Here is a 19,002-nt window from a genome sequence, read left to right as displayed (position 1 = left end):
TGCTCACAACGATCGAATGTATGCACCGCTTGCATGACCGACCGGGGGCCCGGCTTCAACGGGGACGGGGGGGGGGGGCTTCCTTCGAGGCAGAGGCTGGCCGCACAGCCGGGGGACACCCGGAACTAAAAGGAGCGATCCCTAAGCGTCAGCATAAGGCAAAAGCAGACTGCCCGGGGCTGGCTGTTTCCATGGAGAAAACACGTTTTGGGGCAACCCACCCCTTCACCGGCAGGTGTGAGACCTTACGGTGGGCCGCCGGACAGACAAGCCAGCTGGCACAAGAAACAGACTTTCTTGCTTTTGAAGACTACGACCTTTCTCCCCGCGGGGCTACCGTGTTTCTCAGCTGCAGAGGGGAGGGTGCAGGAGGCAGGAAGAGCGAGTAGAAGGAGGCGACATTGGTGCTCGAGCTTCCCGCCACCCCCATCTGCTCAAGCAGACATAGGACCCGCACCCCACCAGCCGTGGGTCGCCGGCGGGGGGGGGGGCAGGTACCTGCCAAGACTGCAGGTGCACACAGCACACGGGCCACCTCCCAGACGAGCCGCACCACCAGGTCCCCCAGGCCACCCCCGTCTGCCGAGCACACGCGCCGCTCAGGCTGCCAGCCTCAGAGTCCCCCGGGTGCTCCCCGGCCAAGCGCCATCTCCGTGTCGAACGGGTGGGACGCCAGGTAGTCCCGGTACTCCCCGTCGATCAGCTTGGCGGCGCTGTTCCTGGCAAACCAGCAGTCCACCTGCTCCTCCCCGTTGTAAATCCTCCGCTGTTTCCAGACCACGGGGACCCGGCGCCCTTTCACCTCGAGGACGGCCTCAGAGGGCTCTGCCGCCTGGGAGGGTGGCGGGCGGGTGCGGTTCCCGCCGAGCCCCCCGGGCTCCTCCGTGAGTTCGGCCTCCTGATTCAGGAACTGACCTGGGGGGACAGAGAAAGCACCGGGTCCAAGTCACACGGGGACCGCAGAGCACGCCGAGACCCCACTTCAGCGATGCCAGCGGCAGGAGGGAGTTTTAACCGACCACGGTCCTATTAACAGAGGGCGTTCACACCTTGTCCCGTGTTGTGGAAAAAACACGTGTGGTGGAAGACGTGGAGGAGAGAAATGAGGGTCTGCTCGTAGCAGCTGCTGCTTCTGGAAGCTGCCCGGTTCCTAACGCTGCAAAGTTGCTTTAACGAGTTGAGAGAGAAAGCCACCGTCTCCCGCAGAGCTGGGAGGACTGAGACAGAGGCAGATAAACAGGGAGGTGGGGTCTGGGCTTCCCTCTCTCCTTCCTGGTCACAGACCCCCCTCTCCCCGCTATCTATTGGTGGAGGGGGTGGTACGTGCCACTTGGTGTCCAGCTCATTCCTGACACTTCGTCCTCAGAATTCTCCAGGTCGGGTGGGGGCACTGCTGAGACCCAAGGCGCACAGAGGTGCGTCTGCACCAGGGGCTCACGCGTGGCGGCCGGGCACCACGGGACCCGTCCCGCTCAGGGGCCAGGAAATCCTGCCTCTACAAAGAGCCCTGACGGAGGCTCGCCCTTCATTTTCAGGCAAGAGGCCCGTGTAAAATTGCACGTTGAAGAAAGCCAGCCAGAGTGACCATGCGGGTGACTCCCACGGAGGAAATATGAACATCTCCTGCACACTGGGTGCTGGAAGACAGGTCCCTGGCCGCTCTTTCCTGTGCCTTCTGCCTGGGGGTGGGGGGGGTGAGGAGCCGGACCTTACGATGATTTCTCCCCATTTCTTTGTTCGTTCTCCCAGAAGGCGAGTGACAACTGGTTCATAAAGCCCATTCTCATCCCAGAAGGTCACAGGGACACGAGAAACCTAACTTGCACATCATACAGACAGTCACCTGCCACGTAACGACCTCTCGGGCAATGACAGGCTGCCTATATGCGCTGGTGGGTCCCAGGAGGCTGTGACACCGTATTTTTACTGTCCCTTCTCTAGGTCTAGACGTGGTTAGATGCACAAATACTCAGCGCTGCGTGACAGCTGCCTGCAGTACTCAGTCCGGCCACACGCTGTGCAGGTGAGCAGCCCAGCGGCGTCAGGATGTACCACATCGTCCAGGTGTGCGGTCGGCCACACTACCTACCGTGTTTCCCCGAAAACAAGACAGGGTCTTCTATTTATTTTTCCTCAAGAAGATGCCCTAGGGCTTATTTTCAGGGGATGTGTTATCTTTTTTTAAGTACGGTACGACAATCTACATTGATTCAAATAGAGTGAAGTCGTCTTCCTCTGGAACACCATCCTCACTCTCCAAACCCCAAATCCCATAATGAATGTCTTGCGACTCTATTTCCTTTACAACCATTGGCCCCAGTCTATCACGTCTAGCCATAGAGCTCTCACGGGGCAGATGGGAAGGGCTGCTCGTCTTCTTTCCCGCTCCGCGACGACACGCATGGGTTGTGCAGACACGCTGCGCAGCCACGCCCGTCACTGGGTCTTATTTTCGGGGTGGGGCTTCTATTGCGCACATGCTTAGACATCCTGCTAGGGCTCATTTTATGGGTAGGGCTTATTTTCGGGGAAACACGGTAGGTTTGTGGAAGGGCACTCTGTGATGCTCACACAACAATGAAATCACCTAACAACACAGTTTTCAGAACATATCCCCACGGCTAAGTGACACATGGCTGTAAATATACACACACACACACATATATGTATATGTATAAGAGCCTTATCCCCATTGCATTTCTCAATCAAGCTACAGATATTGGAAATACCAGCTTCCCTTTGGGAAATTTAATTGCATCCTCTAAACCTGTGGTCCCCAAGCCCTGGGTGGAGGACCAGTACCAGTCCGTGGCCTGTCAGGGACTGTGTCGCAGAACTCCTCGCCCCCTCCCCCCTGCCCCGTCCCATCTGTGCAAACACTGCCTTCCATGAAACTTAGGAACCTGGGTGGGGGGATGGCGCTCCCCATTGCCCCTGAGCTCCACAGCCCCCCCCCACCCCGCACCCCCCACCCCTGCACCCGTGTGTTCCATGAAGCCGGTCCCTGCTGCCCTAAGCCCAGAGCGGAGGAGTGAGAGGCTGCCTACCTAGCAGTCCGTGGCAGTTGCCGGAGAGGCCCCCGCTGCCCGAGATGTAGAAGCCCAGGTGGTTGCGCTGGAAGGGGGCGGGCTTCTTGTACAGGTGGATGAGGATGACGAAGGCCACGGAGCCCTGGATGGTGACGGTGACGTTGGCGTTGGCGGACACGGACACCTCCAGCCCCCGGTTCCCCACCACCGCGCTGCGGTTGCAGGGTAGGACCAGCCTGTCGCCCCCGTCCAGGATGACCCTGTGGGGCGTGACCTCCAGGTACGACCTCTCGGGCTTGTTGACGAGGATGGTGATGGTGCCGAAGTAGGTGCGCTGCTTCTTGTGGCCGTTGGGAGGAGCGGGGGCCCCGATGAGCTCCCCGTTCACTGTCACGCCTCACAGGCCCGGGGGAAAAGAACAAGGGTTAGGAAGACCAACACTGTGCCCCCGCTTTCCTGCTGAAGGCATCCCATCAGAATGTCCTTCCTCCTCCGGGGTCATCATGCAAACGGCCCCAGCACGGGGCACGTGGCCTGTGGACATGCAGAGGCCACACGGTGGCTACCCAATGAATCAGTGAATGAATGAATGAATGAATGAATGAATGAATGGAGTCAGTGCAGGAAGTTATGACTGGGTTTTTCCCCTGAGTCTGACAAGTATCTTGGGATAGGGGAAGGAAGATGCACGTTTGGGCCAAGATATCACAGGAGGAAACACAATGCTAAGTATTTGTGTATCCAAACGTAGCTAAATGTGAAGTTTATTTGCCTTCATTCCCATGGCTGGTTGTAGTGACAAAAGGTCTCCTGTGGCCCCGATGTGTGTTTTGCACCTACCGGTGGCCACAGATCCTAATTAGGGGACGCCGTGATGCCGCTGAGCAGTGTGGCGGAATGCAAAGTTAGCATCAGTAGTCCCCAAACTCAAATGCCTCCACTTAGGTGCTCAAAGAAAACTTTGAGCCTCGATTTCCTCATCTGTAAAATGGGGAGTATAAAAATCTAACAATTTGAGGGGAGGCCCCCCCCAGGAGGTTGTATATGTGTAGGCTGCAAAGTGCCACCAAATATAACCCCTTTCTTTTTTCCTTCCTCATTACAAACATGACTGGGGCCTTTCTGGACTTGAGCAAAGCCCGTTCTGTGCCGTCTGGCCCAACAGCAAACAGACGGCGGCAACTGCCCGTGACATGTTGGGGGCCGAATTAGGGCGACGCACGCTAAGCGTGTTTTGCTCTCAGGCGAAGAGGCAATTTGCAATAATAAAAGATTACTGTCTAACGAATTCTTATCTTCTCTGCTTTGGGAATAACCGTCCCAATAAATCCTGGCCAATAACTTCTCAGACGTTCAAGGAGAACAGCGCCTTCCCCGGGACAGGGGTCGGGCGAGAGGAGAAACCCCAGCATGAGCAGAGCCCAGGCTCTTCGGGCTGAGCTCCCATCAGGGACACCGTGAGGAATGCAGAAACCATGGCAACAGTTCCTAGGAGAGGGGCACTTCCAGCTAGGGGAACAATTGGGCCCCATGTCACTCCTGAGCCCCTTGACCTAGGAAATAGGCGAGATCGATTTAGCTCTGAGGCTAGAAAGTCCTACAGGGGAACGATATGCTAAAGGAGGCCCAGGATCAACTTTATATCATTTAATGATACGTGTCGCCCAGCTGGGGACCCTCTGCAACGTAACCTCCAGAGACACCCATGCTCTCGGCACCGAAAACGCCAGAATGTCCCCTCTGAAGCTGGTCCTTGCAGAGCCAGGCTGCCCACATACTGCTCATGAGCATTGTCACCTGCATGGGCTCGAAACGCTGCTTCTTGCTAATCTCTGTCGCCCAGTCCCCCTGCAGACCGACAGGGACCAGGGCCCTGTTGACAGCCATGCTCACGGCACACGGCACACAGACAGCCCTGTGGCTGACACCTGAGCTTTCCATCTGAGTCGTCCAGGAACCAAGACAGGTGAGTTTAGACTCTGTCCAGCGTCGCAGCTGCTGAATGGAGGGACGTGATGACAATAACAATCCATCGTGGGTTTGCGTAGCGCCCGAGCGTTCATGAAACAACTTCCTGCCCATTATTTAATCGGAGCCACGTTAGAATAGCCGGGCGAGGCCAGCAAAGCTTCACTCCCTTCATTTTGCAAAGGAAACACCCGCAGCACCCACACAGGGGTGTGCTCGGCCTCACACGGCACCCCGGCAGGCTCCGGACGCACGCCTTTCTGACTCCAAGTCCAAGAGCAGAGTCCAATTCCTTCAACCATCGACCATCGGCCGTCTGTCCTCCCCGAGCATCTATAACGTGGCCCTTATATTTTACTAACGGGACGTTCATCCTAAGAACGGGGGGCGGGGGGGACTGAGTACCTGCCTGGTCCTTGTCCAGAGACCACGACGCGGGGCAGCACTTACCGGAGTCCAGGTGATCCGAGACCAGTCTCAGGATGTCCCCGGGCTGCCCGTCGATGTTGAAGCAGACGGTGAGCTTGCTCGCGGGGAAGTCCACCACAAAGTGGGGGTCTCCATCCACTGGGGGCCGGGGGAAAGAAGGAGAGAGAAAAAAGAGGCATCTCCTGGGTGCCTTCCGTGCGTTCAACTCTACTTCCCATTTTCCCACGAATGATTTATCCAATCCCGACGACGACACAACTGGAACTGGAACTTGCCCTCGGTTTCCACGTGAGGACGATGGATGGGAGAAAAGCCACTCCCCAAAGTGACCCATTTACGTGGTAGATTTACGTGGCAAAGTAAATATTTGGCTTCAGGCCTTCTAAATTCAAATACGATGCTCCTCTCTCCCTCCCTCGGCTGGGCATAGACGACCGAGCTTTGAAAGGCAACGCGAACGAGAAGAGGAAGAGAGAGAACTCGCCACACGCCCCAACTGTCAGCGAGCCACGCTCTCCGATTTCCCACGTGGATGTCCCTGTCATCTGCTTCCCCTCCGACAGCACAGAGGAGAGATCTGAGCGAGGACCCGTCCCTTCTCCTGCAGGCAGAGTTCTACGGCTCTTCTTCTCCCAGGAAGCCACAGGCCAGGCGTCCTCAACCTGCGGCCCCGCGGGCCACATGCGGGTGTTTTCACCCGTTTGTTTTTTTTACTTCTAAATAAGATATGTGCAGTGTGCATAGGAATTTGTTCATAGTTTTTTTTTAAAAACTATAGTCCGGCCTTCCAACGGTCTGAGGGCCAGTGAACTGGCCCCCCCTGTTTAAAAAGTTTGAGGACCCCTGCCCTAGGGTGTCCTCTCAGACACATATGTGGCGCCAGCTGTATGCAACCCCTGCTGGGAGCCACGCCCGATGCAGGGGAGTGACCCATGGGGGACAGAGTCAGGGATGCTGCTGGAAATCCCTCCTTCGGGTCACACCGACTTCTCAGCTCTCAAATTGTCATCCACAACGTTCAGCTGGTCCCTGATCCTGTCTGTTCCTGCACAGCCTTCCCCTTCTGTGCAGACAAAATACTTCCCGACAGTCGCCCTCAACTCCCTCCTCTAACGAGACTGGAGGTACAGCTTCTCTCTAAGGTACCGCCCATAAAATAAGCCCTGGCAGGATTTCTGAGCGTTTGCACAATAGAAGCCCCACCCCGAAAATAAGCCCTAGTGACGGGCGTGGCTGCGCAGCGCGTCTGCACAACCCATGCGTGTCGTCGAGGAGCGGGAAAGAACACGAGCAGCCCTTCTCATCCGCCCTGTGAGAGCTCTAGTGCTCCACATGAGAGATGGGGGCCAGTGGTTCTAAAGGAAGTAGAGTCGCAAGAAATTCAGGATGGAATTCGGGGTTTGGAGAGTGAGGATGATGTCCCAGAAGAAGACGACTTCACTCTATTTTAATACATTTAGATGGTTGTACCGTACTTAAAAAAATAACACATCCCCTGAATATAAGCCCTAGGGTGTCTTCTTGAGGAACAATAAATATAAGACCCTGTCTTATTTTCGGGGAAACACGGTATGCACCAAACGCAGCCTGCTTCACGCACACCTCTCCCTGTCTACGTGGGTGTGCAGGCATGCGTGGCCCTGTGTGCTAGAGTGTGTGGGCCCAGAGGCGGCGGATCTTTCCAAGCTGCCAGCAGATTAACGTCCTTGCTGTCACTGTCCCCAGCATCACTGAGAGGGGCCCCTGCAAGAATCTGTCTGCCCTCCCCGTGAGGAGCCTCAGGCACCCTGTGAACTGCAATGCAGGAAGAAATACGAGGTGTTGCTCTTTTGCTGGAGAAAAAAAAAAAAAAAAAGACACCCAGAGGAGATAAAAGTTCTCATCCATATTTTTGGCATCCTTTAGGTCTGACTGCAGTCACCTGTCGGTGGTGTGGCAGAGTGGCCCCAGGGCCCAGGAGGGTATCAGAATCCATGGACTCTAAGTCCCTGTTATAAAATGGCATATCACCGGCTGGTCCGATGGTCGTGGGTTCTCAGAACGTATTAACATTAGCGTCACTAAAGTTGGTATTCAACCCCGCCCCACTGCTCAATTTGACTGGCTTAAAAAAAATACAATAAAAATTTAAAATTAAAATAAAAATAATAAAATAAAATGGCATATAAGCTTCGCACCTCCTCCCGAATGCTTTAAATCACCTCTAGATTACTTATAATGCTTAAGACAATGTAAACGCTATGGAAACAGTCATTATGCGGTATTGTTTGGGGAATAACGACAAGGAAAACAGTCTGTGCGTGTGCAGCAGAGATGCAGTACTTTTTCTTGAGCAATTTCCATCTGAGGTTGGTTGAATCCACGGATATGAGACCCACGGATACAGAGGCAACTGTGTAACGTTATCTGACTGTTTTCTGGGAGTTTCTACGGGAGCATACCACACCATTTCTGCTCAAATAGTCCCAACCCTTTTATAAGGAAAGATAGTGCTCGCCCCCAAAAAAGAGGGGTGGTTCCAAAGTCATTAGCCCAGACAGCACCCAGGAGGAAGGCTTCCCTGCATTCCACAAAGCCTGCGTGAGTTCGAAGGAATTACACTCTGTCCACCAGAGACCGTGTGGCTTCCACCCCCCTTAGCTGATCCCTAGGATGTCTCCGGGTTTATGAACCTCCGCGTGAACGCCCGTCGGCAGACAGGCGACCGAAAAGGCTTACAAAGGACGACACGCACATTGTAGGAACAAAACCCGGCTCTTATGTTCCTCCTCAGGATTTTTATCTTAATCCCAGCAGGTTGGCGAAAGGAAATTTTATGACTTTTTCCCCCAAATTTTTTCTTCCCCTTCTAAAGCTGAGGATTAAAAAGCAAAAACAAAAACCCTACCGGTCACACCAGACACTGCTTTTTGTAGCACCAATTTTTTTTATCTGTAACACCAGAGGCTAGAAGCATGCATGCTTCAGATCGCTGAAACAAATGTCTTTTAAACCCAGTGACGATCAAAACGTGTCCTTGCTGTCTGTCTATCCTTCTACCAGGGCTCCGGCCGGGCCTCCTCCGGACTGTGTTATCTCCACGGTGTTTATGTGACGGCCCAGTGACCGTCCTGCCTCTTAGTATCTGCCACTCACCACTGGCTCGATGCTGGGTTCTGTGAGCTGGTTTTTTTTTTTTTTTTTTTTTGAGACAGAGTCTGACTCTGTTGCCCGGGCTAGAGTGCCTTGGCGTCAGCCTAGCTCACAGCAACCTCCAACTCCTAGGCTCAAGCAATCCTTCTGCCTCAGCCTCCCGAGTAGCTGGGACTACAGGCATGTGCCACCATGCCCGGCTAATTTTTTCTATATAATTTTAGCTATCCAATTAACTTATTTTCTATTTTTAGTAGAGACGGGGTCTCGCTCTTGCTCAGGCTGGTCTCGAACTCCTGAGCTCAAACGATCCACCCAGCTCAGCCTCCCAGAGTGCTAGGATTACAGGCGTGAGCCACCGCGCCCGGCCTACGAGCTGGTATTTTAACTGGCTTTGGGGGGTGTCTGGTTGCCCACTCTCTGAACATCCCTGGTACCCTCAACCCACACACAACCACACTCTTTTCTTTACCTGACGTTTTGGAGATTTTAATTCTTGGCTCGTACGGTTTCTCCAGTGCAGATTCTAAAACAAAGCAAGAGGATGCCACTGTTAGTCCTTAGAAAGGATGAAGGGGTTTTGAAGCAAGACTTGTCAGTGAAAAAAAAAAGAAGAGAAAGGATGAAGGGAGAGGCACACAAGAGCCGCTAGAGATGAGTGAATACAGCCCTCGGATACATTTGCAGCAACTTAAAGAATCAAACAACCTCTTCAAAACCTCATCTATCTCAAAAGAGGGAGGTTGGCCTCAAAGCACACAAGCGGGGGCAGTAAAATGTGCAGGATTCATTATTCTTTTATAAATTAGATCATATTCTTCTTTCCTTGGATTTGTGTGTATATATAATAACGAGAAACACTTTATCGCACTTAAGATGCAGTAATAGGGGGAGGGAGAAATGGGGAGTTTTTTTTCCTGGGTGCAGAGTTTCAGATTTGCAAGATGAAGGAGTGCTAGAGATCTATCGCGACACAAGTCAAATATACTTAACACTACTCAACGGGCATTGAACCGTGCACTCAAAAACGGTGAAGACGGTAAATGTCAAGTGAGGCGGTTTTTACCACAATAGAAACAAAAGACAACAAAAAATGTAAAAAAAAAAAAAAAAAAAAAGAGTTATAACCCAGTGTCTGTATCTAGTGTCCAAAGCACCCGGCTTTGAAACACTTTGCATTTCGAAGTATTTTTGTATTTGGCATAGGCATTCAATTAAAGAACAACCTAAAGGTCCTTCGTTTCTATGAAGACGCCCGCTATCTCACGTCACGTTGCACGAGCAGAACTGTGTCCCTCTCAGAGACAAAAGCTCGAGGCACCTGCATGGGTTCAAGCGCCCGCTTCTCAAAGCCGGTCCCCGGCCAGCCCGCAGCCGGGCCGCGGGGAGCACGTTTCTGCGGGATGTTTGCAGCAAAGAGCGCCAGCCGCCTTACCTGGCGGCGTGCCGGCCCCTCGCAGGCTCTGCAACACCGGCTGGGGTCCCGCGGCCGCCAACACGCCACCGTGGGCCTCCTCCAGGCTGCCCGAGGGAAGGCCGGGCCTCCTGAGCCTCATGGCGGTGAAGGGCATGAGGAAGCGCCGGCTCACGGCCAGCGCCTGGGCCCTCTGCCGCAGCTGCTCCTTCTCCCGCCCGTCGTTGCTCTGCAGCCAGGAGCTCAGCAGCTCCTTCACCGTCAGGTAGCTCCAGAGCCGCTCCAGGGGGTTGGGGTCCTCCGCCCCACCGTCGCCTCTGGGCCCCGGGCTCCCGGCGGGGTGACCCCCCGCCGCCTGGGGCCCCACGGGCACGTCCGTCTTGAGGATGACGAATTTCTTGCTGTTGCTGGCCGTGACCTCCACGTGCAGCTGGTCCAGCTGCCTGTCCACCAGCTTCCCGGCCACCACGATCTCCGAGCCGTTGAAGTAGTTGGGGAACAGGGTTTTGGTGGCCTGCTCCACCGCGCTGGCCGGGTAATCCACGCGGATGTCGGAGAGGAGAGGAGTCCTGATCTCGTCGTAGAACCTGCAGCAGTGGAACAGAGAGAGAGAGAGAGAGAGAGAGAGAGAGGGAGGGAGAGAGGGAGAGAGAGGGGATCAGGGCACTCCGGCCCGGACAACACAGTGAGACTTCGTCCACCCCCCGCCCCACAAAAAAAAGGTCTTTTAACTACACTCCCTCTCTAACCTACTTCAAAGGGCAGACTAAACAAGAACTTACTAGAAAAATGCCTTGAAATGTCAAGAACACAATTATAACCACAGGAGCCCGTCGGGCACTTAATGTGATGGCCATCCTGCCGACACTTTATGCAGGTTTGTCCACTAAGCTCTGCCGACCCACCGTAACCCTCATTATTTATACATGAGAAAACTAAGCCACAAACAGACTTAAAATCTCGCCTAAAGCCACAGAGCAGGGCCACAATTGGGACCCAGCTCTGCCCGGTTTCAAAAACACATCCTGGCCCGGCGCGGTGGCTCACGCCTGTCATCCCAGCACTCTGGGAGGCCCAGGCGGGAGGATCGCTCGAGGTCAGGAGTTCGAAACCAGCCTGAGCAAGAGCAAGACCCCCGTCTCTACTAAAAACAGAAAGAAATTAATTGGCCAACTAAAAATATATATGGAAAAAATTAGTTAGCCGGGCACGGTGGTGCATGCCTGTCGTCCCAGCTACTCGGGAGGCTGAGGCAGGAGGATCGCTTGAGCCCAGGAGTTTGAGGTTGCTGTGAGCCAGGCTGATGCCACGGCACTCGCTCTAGCCCGGGCAACAGAGTGAGACTCTGTCTCAAAAAAAAAAGACAACACATCCCGACGTCTCCCGGCGCAACGCGGCGCGATCATTTCCGGCAGACGCGAGGAGGTTCCGGGGCGGCAAAGCATCCTCCTGCCTGGGCCTCCCGCTGAACCCTACCCTGGGACAGCCCCTGGTGGCCCCGAGACGCAGACCACAGACCCGATGAGCTGCGCGCCGGCGTCCTCCTCCTCCCGCACGCGCCGTGTGAGCCCGCAGTTCTCCAGCGACAGCTTCTCCAGCAGCCTGAAGTCCACGTCGTCGCCGATGCCCACGGTGAAGATGCAGACGCGGCCCCGGGCTGCCGCCCGCGTGTTGTTGAGGATGGTGAGGGTGTGGGTCTCGCCCACGGTGGGCTTCCCGTCCGTCAGGAAGACGACCAGCGACACGCTGCGGGCCTCCATGTCCTCCCGGGCCACGTAGTCGCCGAGCAGCGCGATGGCCCTCTGCAGGGCCCCGTTGATGTCCGTGCCTGCGGGACACCAGCGCGGCACAGCTCACGCCTCCGCGCGCACCTGCTGGCCCTGCGCGGCTCCGGAGAACACGCAACCGTTCACCCGCTAGCGAGAGGGAGATGTGGGGCGGGGGGAGGAACCGCCTGCATGCATGCGGTGAGCCCAGGTCGTGCCCCCTCCGTCCAGAGACTTGGCAAGTGCTTGCTAAATAAACATAAACGGGCCGGGCAAGGTGGCTCACGCCTGTCATCCTGGCACTCTGGGAGGCCGAGGCGGGAGGATCGCTCAAGGTCAGGAGTTCGAGACCAGCCTGAGCAAGAGCGAGAACCTCGCCTCTACTAAAAAAAAAAATAGAGAGAAATTAATTGGCCAACTAAAAGTATATAGAAAAAATGAGCCAGGCATGGTGGCGCATGCCTGTAGTCCCAGCTACTCGGGAGGCTGAGGCAGGAGGATCGCTTGAGCCCAGGAGTTGGAGGTTGCTGTGAGCTAGGCTGACGCCATGCACTCTAGCCCAGGCAACAGAGTGAGACTCTGTCTCAAAAATAAATAAATAAATAAATATAAATAAATGACTCAGGACTAACCCACTGCAAAACAACCTCCTCTGGAAGGTATGTGATGATACGTTAGCTTAGAAATCTTCACTGCCTTAGCATCGATGATTTCCATCCCATTTCCTGAGAAGGGCTTTTAAAAAGAGCAAAAGTGGCCAGGCATGGTGGCTCACACCTGTCATCCTAGCACTCTGGGAGGCCGAGGCAGGCGGATTGTTGGAGCTCAAGAGTTCGAAACCAGCCTGAGCAAGAGTGAGACTCCCGTCCCTACCAAAAAAATAGAAATAAATTAATTGGCCAACTAAAAATACATAGTCCCATCTCCACATTGCTTTAAAGAAAAAAAAAATAAATAAATAAAATAAAAATACATAGAACAAATGAGTCGGGCATGGTGGCGCATGCCTGTAGTCCCAGCTACTCGGGAGGCTGAGGCAGGAGGATGGCTTGAGCCCAGAAGTTTGAGGTTGCTGTGAGCTAGGCTGACGCCACGGCACTCACTCTAGCCTGGGCAACAGAGTGAGACTCTGGCTCAAAAACAAAACAAAACCAGCTTTGTTCTTGTGACTCCAGAGCGTTTTGTAACAGGATCCGAGAGGCAACCAGGAGGGTCTCCAACCACCTCTCAGGGATTCTCCCCCCATGATGGACCGACTCTGGGAGCCATGGGTGGAGAATTTACAGAGCTGGTGTCCAGGGAAACCTGAGCTGCTGGGAAAGGTCTGGCCTGCCACCTCCTTCCCCGTCATCAGCTTCGGCTTTCAGATCCTCCACTCCCGGCCAAAAAAAAAATAATAATAATAAGTTTCTTATCACGTCGAAGCTAATAGGAAAAGAAGGAGCCGTTTGTACCTCCACTGGGGGACATGTGGTGAATGTAGACTTTGCCATCCCTGATGTTGTCCGGGGTGACTGGTATCAGGTGGTCCTTCCACACCTTGATCCGGTTGGAAAACCCAATGATGCTGAAGCGGTCCTGGGGTCGGAGGTCGTGGAGGATGGTGAAGAGCGCGTCCTTGGTCTGGGCAAACACAAAACCAGAACCGGTCACAGCCAGTCACGTTAGTGCACTTGTCCCCGTCCTCGAACAATCTCAGGGTTCAAGTTCAATGCCTACGTGCGCAGTAAAAGGAACTTGGCTGAATGTCAAGGAACTTGTCACCTCACTGGGAACAAAAAATGGTATAAACATGTCAACAGTTGTATACAAGATATGAACAAGTGTTTAATATAATAATACAGGAGGCCGGGCACGGTGGCTCACTCCCGTCATCCTAACACTCTGGGAGGCCGAGGCGGGCGGATTGCTCAAGGTCAGGAGTGTGAGACCAGCTTGAGCAAGAGCGAGACCCCTGTCTCTACTAAAATTACAAAGAAATTAATTGGCCAACTAAAAATATATAGAAAAAATCAGCCGCGCATGGGGCGCATGCCTGTAGTCCCAGCTACTTGGGAGGCTGAGGCAGGAGGATCGCTTGAGCCCAGAAGTTTGAGGTTGCTGTGAGCTAGGCTGACGCCACGGCACTCATTCTAGCCCGAGCTACAGAGTGAGACTCTGTCTTAAAAAAAAGAAGAAGCGTGAGCAGATACTCTGTAGACCTCGCTGCAGAGTTGTTTTCGTGTACTGCATCGTACGCGGTTTTCATTCGGCAGATAAACGCTCGCCACACTCTGACAGCTGCAGGGCGTGCACACACCCCCCGCTTTAATGTCTTGAGTGTGTGAGCAGCGCTGCTGTGAGCTTGTCATTCAGCCATCCTCTGCCCGGGGCTCTTGCCTTCGGACGCATTCCCAAAAATGGAGCTGGAGCGACAAAGGGCTTGCACTTTTGGGGGAGGACTCCGCACGTCCCCTCGTTGCTGCCAGAGTTAGATTTTTCAACCTTCTGCTCTTAAAAACAAAACAAAACAAAACAAAAAAAACCTCCACCGGCTCTTTGCTGCCCTCAGCAGAAAAGTTCAAATGCTTTTCGGATACAAGATCCTCCATAACCATGAGTGATCCCGGTGGAACTTTCTGGCTTTGTTTCCTGCTGTTCGAGCCCCCACTGCAGACTCTAAAGCCTCATTTCCTGGGGCACCCGGCCTCCCTAAACGACACCCTGCTTTTTGCAGGACTGCCTCCCGCGGCACAAGCCCCCACCCTCTTTCCTCACCTGTCCCTGAACCATGGTCCCTTCTGGGGGCCCCAGGCCTGTCCCTCCTGGGTGAGGACGTGCCCAGCTCGGCTGTGAAGACAGGCAGTGGCTCCGCCCGCCCGCTATGGCACCCCATTGCCTCTGCACGCTCCCTCCCAGCGAGGGGACTTTGCATCTGCCATTCCCTTCCCCCAAAATGCCCTTCCTCGCCACCCACACCGCTGCTGCTGTCCCTTCTCCTCCTGATGCGCTGGGCTCACTCGTTCTGTCCCAAGAGAGCCCTGCCCGCCCCACCGCCCACCCCGACCTTCCCTTCACTGCCCGGACACAGGGAATGAACAGTCACTCTCCTCTGTGCCTGGGCTGTCCTGCCCTTGTCCACGCCACGCCCCTCAGGGCAGGAGCATGTTCTGTTTTACTATTCTATATTTAATGCCCTATACTCTATCTTTTTTGTTTGTTTGAGACAGAGTCTCACTCTGTTGCCTGGGCTAGAGTGCCGTGGCGTCAGCCTCGCTCATAGCAGCCTCCAACTCCTGGGCTCAAGCCATCCTCCTGCCTCAGCCTCCCGAGTAGCTGGGACTACAGGCATGCACGACCCTGCCTGGCTGATTTTTTTCTATATATTTTCAGTTGGCCGATTAATTTGTTTCTATTTTTAATAGAGACGGGGCCTCGCTCTTGCTCAGGCTGGTCTCGAACTCCTGACCTTGAGCGATCCTCCCGCCTCGGCCTACCAGAGTGCTAGGATGACAGGCGTGAGCCACCGTGCCCGGCCCCTGTACTTTATTCCATTATTCTGTATTCCATAGTCAATGCTCAGCGGTGCCTGGCACGTAAGAGACGCTTGATAAACATTTCCTGAGTACGTGGGTGGTGAGTAAATCCTCTCTCTGCCACGCTTGGGAGGGGGCTCCTCGGAACAGCTGTTCCCCTGGCCTTCCCCGCCCTCCCCACGTGATTTTTTGCGCCGAGTGGGCTTTCAGTAAACGTCTGTTGCATTAGAAAACAAGTGAGAGAGGCAGATGGACAAAGAGACACTAGGACAGACAGAGATGGGGACTGGTCCTGCTGTTGCAAAGGATGTGAGAGAGGGGACACAGCCCGTCCCGGGCGACCTGGACAGATGCCACTGAGGGACAGATGACGCCCAGGAAGCCATGGACAAGCTGCGGCAGTGCCCAGTAACTCAGATCGATGGTCACGCCAGCAGCCAGGCTGCAGGGCGGGGCATGGGGCAGGGGACCCATGTCGCAGAGCCAGGCCTGTTAGCTGCCGGCATCCTCAGGGATCCTTAAATAGCGCGCTGAGGACCCCCGGGGGGACGGCTGGCTCCTGTGCTGGTGTTTTTCCCCCGTGGTGACGGGCTTGCTGCTCTATGAAGGGCGGTGCGGTCCCCCTCCTCCCCCGGCTCAGCAGCCCGAGGCTCCGTATGACCTTGTAAGGTCGCAGCTGTGCCTTGTCCTCACGTGCACCCGGGAAGGCGGGCGGGCGGCAGCCGCCCTGTCCCTGCTGGCTGGGAGAGCCCTGGACGGTCTCCCGCCCTGGTCCCAGAGGGGCCACCAGAAGTCGCTGCTGCTGCTGCTTCCTACAGCTACCAGCTGCCGTTAACCCCTGACTGGCCGGTCCCTGGGCTGCCCACACAGAGCCCTGCACCCCCAGAGGGCTGGGGGGGGTGGGGAAGGTGGGCGTCCACACAGGCGTGCACCGGCCAGCGCCTGCAGCCCCGCCTCCTGCACGCCGTGTTCCAATGCCCGCGACAGACAGAAACCCGGGCTCGGTCCGGAGCGCGGGGTGAGCTCGTCCCGGGTAGGTCAGAGACGGAGGACATGGAAGGAAGCCTGTCCGGAGGCCTGAACTGCCCCGAAGCCAAGAGGTCACCCCTGGAGGGGCTGGACTAGGTGCCCGCCAGGGTCCCTCCCGAGTCTGAGATGCTGCAACGTGCCCAGGAAGAGCTGCAGAGCCCCCCTACCAGTGCAGGGGACGGACCAGGCTGGTGGCCACCCGCCCGCCGACACCCTTCCCGCCTGGACACCCCGGGACGCCCCCTGTCCCCTGGATTTTTCCTCCCCGCCCCGTCCTCAACGCTCCCTCCAGCGCCCCTCCACGCTGCAAAGAGGCCACCCTGCTCGAGACGGGTACCCCCAAAACACGCAACGAGGCGTAATCATGCCCCCCCCAAATCAATCTGTTAGTAGGTAACCCCAGAAGCCTATGGGAAAGTCTCCCTTGGAGACCCGTATGATAAAATGAACACGTGAAATCTGTGAGCTCACGGGCTACACACAGTTTCCATCCACAGGCGACAGCAGGAGAGATCTTTAGAAAATTCCAGATTGTGTTTGGACCCAAGGGAGATTTTTCTTAAAAGGGATGCAGACACCACGCACGGAAAAGCTCTGTTTCTGAATATCTGGGCAGCGAGGAAGTGCCCGGGCCCGGCTGCAGGCGTCGGACAAGATTCCTTCCAATCCCAGTTATTTAGAATCACAAAGCATAGAGATTCCTCTCTGCTTAAAACTGTGTCGTGGTGGTGAATCCCTCTTCTTATGTGTACTTTCCTTGGGTCGACAGAAGAAAAAAAGTGTTTCTTTAAAAAAGCACGGCCTGGCCGGGCGCGGTGGCTCACGCCTGTAATCCTAGCTCTCTGGGAGGCCGAGGTGGGCGGATTGCTCGAGGTCAGGAGTTCGAAACCAGCCTGAGCAAGAGCGAGACCCCGTCTCTACTATAAATAGAAAGAAATTAATTGGCCAACTAATATATATATACAAAAAATTAGCCGGGCATGGTGGCGCATGCCTGTAGTCCCAGCTACTCGGGAGGCTGAGGCAGGAGGATCGCTTGAGTCCAGGAGTTTGAGGTTGCTGTGAGCTAGGCTGACGCCACGGCACTCACTCTAGCCTGGGCAACAAAGCGAGACTCTGTCTCAAAAAAAAAAAAGAAAAGCACGGCCTTAGAAGGCTCGTTCCGGGCTCTGCCTTGGATTTACTACCGAGTAAGTCGTTTAATCTCTATTTTAAATTCTTCCAGGCGCAGGCGGGACATAAATAAATAAGAGTAAACTCAAGATTCTCTCCATCCATTCGACCTGGCTGGCGTTGGTCCCTCTTGTCCCAGCGGGTCTTCGGGGAGGAAAATGAGACGATCCCTTCTGTCGGTGTCTGTAGAAGGTCGAGCTGGGCCTCCGGACACACGGCCTCCTTTCGTGTCACACGTCCGAGGACAGGAGTGTCCAGGCGGGCAGCTCTGTCCCGTGCACTGTGGCCCCGCAGGAGGTTGCACCAGGGGCCGGGCGAGGTGGCTCACGCCTGTAATCCTAGCACTCGGGGAGGCCGAGGCGGGAGGATGGCTCAAGGTCAGGAATTCGAAACCAGCCTGAGCAAGAGCGAGACGCCCGTCCCTACTATACATAGAAAGAAATTAATTGGCCAACTAAAAACATATATAAAAAAAATGAGCCGGGCATGGTGGCACATGCCTGTAGTCCCAGCTACTTGGGAGGCTGAGGCAGGAGGATTGCTTGAGCCCAGGAGTTTGAGGTTGCTGTGAGCTAGGCTGACACCACGGCACTCACTCTAGCCTGGGCAACAAAGGGAGAAAACAAACAAACAAAAAAAAAAACATATTGCACCAGGAACAAGGACGGATCCCTCCCTTCCCGTCCTCTCTCTCCGTCTTCCCTAGAAAACTGGGCCCGGACAACCCCAGGCTCCCGGCCCAGCCCTCAAAGGAGCCGCCATGGCGTCAGCGACCAGCGACCCCTCCCCAAGTGGTGGCCAAGCGTCATCTAACAAGACCCTCGGGGAGAAGCCAGCGGAGCCCAGGCAAGAGCCAGCTGCGAACCGACGCTGACACAAAAAGGCTTTTGTATCAGGCACCCTCGGTCGTCGGGCGTCAGGCGAGGGGAGCCAGTGACATCATAGGTGAATCCGAGTTCAAGGGATCTGGGTATTGGCCATCCTGTGCTTCGAGCACAGCGACCGGGCTGTTCTCCTGAGTGGTCCGTGCCATGACCCCTCTAAGATGCTTTCCAAGGAGCTGGCACTTTCTTCACGGGAAGTGGGTCGTCCACACGGTCCTCTTGAATGAGCCCCGGAGGAAGATCTAAGACCGACAGCTTCCAACGAGGAAACCAAGAAATCAAAGGCCTTCTAAAGGCTGAAGCGGGGCACGGGAGAGAATCGTGGTCAGGAAACACATCTCGTGAGAAGAGCCCCGAGGTAATGCTGGACAACGGAACGTGCCCAAGACGGTGATTGCAGGACAGTCCCTCACCTTTCCGAAGGAGGGCAGACAGCGGACACAGAGGGGAGGGGACAGCACGTCCTCACCGTCCTTCTGTGTCCCTGTGAGTCCTCCCCGATCCAGCAGGCAGGAGGGTCTCGGAGCCCAGGACCCCTGCCCCTCCCTGGCTGGCGGTATGGCCACCCGAGTGGACAGACAGAAATAAGAAAAACCGTCCGGACTCCAGGAAAGTTTGCAGCGACAGATGCTCACTGCAGCCTTCAACTGTGTGTCTCACCCT

The 19,002-nt window shown here is 55.2% G+C and overlaps 1 protein-coding gene across 1 annotated transcript in view; it reads right to left on the bottom strand.

Annotated features, from left to right (window-relative positions):
• Positions 1-453: 453 nt before the first annotated feature.
• ITIH5 (inter-alpha-trypsin inhibitor heavy chain 5) overlaps positions 454-19,002 on the bottom strand; it is a 73,287-nt gene continuing 54,738 nt past the window's right edge. Inside the window, exons 8-14 of the mRNA XM_075997483.1 lie at positions 13,193-13,361; positions 11,491-11,800; positions 9,994-10,559; positions 9,031-9,084; positions 5,448-5,564; positions 3,048-3,425; positions 454-915 (exon numbers count right to left, since the gene is read on the bottom strand). Coding sequence (XP_075853598.1) covers positions 614-915; positions 3,048-3,425; positions 5,448-5,564; positions 9,031-9,084; positions 9,994-10,559; positions 11,491-11,800; positions 13,193-13,361 — 1,896 coding nt within the window. The 3' untranslated portion in view covers positions 454-613. The remainder of the gene's footprint in view (positions 916-3,047; positions 3,426-5,447; positions 5,565-9,030; positions 9,085-9,993; positions 10,560-11,490; positions 11,801-13,192; positions 13,362-19,002) is intronic.

Source organism: Microcebus murinus, chromosome 25 (assembly GCF_040939455.1).
Source record: "Microcebus murinus isolate Inina chromosome 25, M.murinus_Inina_mat1.0, whole genome shotgun sequence".
Classification (NCBI taxonomy): Eukaryota; Metazoa; Chordata; class Mammalia; order Primates; family Cheirogaleidae; genus Microcebus; species Microcebus murinus.
The sequence above is the reverse complement of the archived record's forward strand: the minus strand, read 5'-3'. Positions and strand labels throughout refer to the sequence as shown.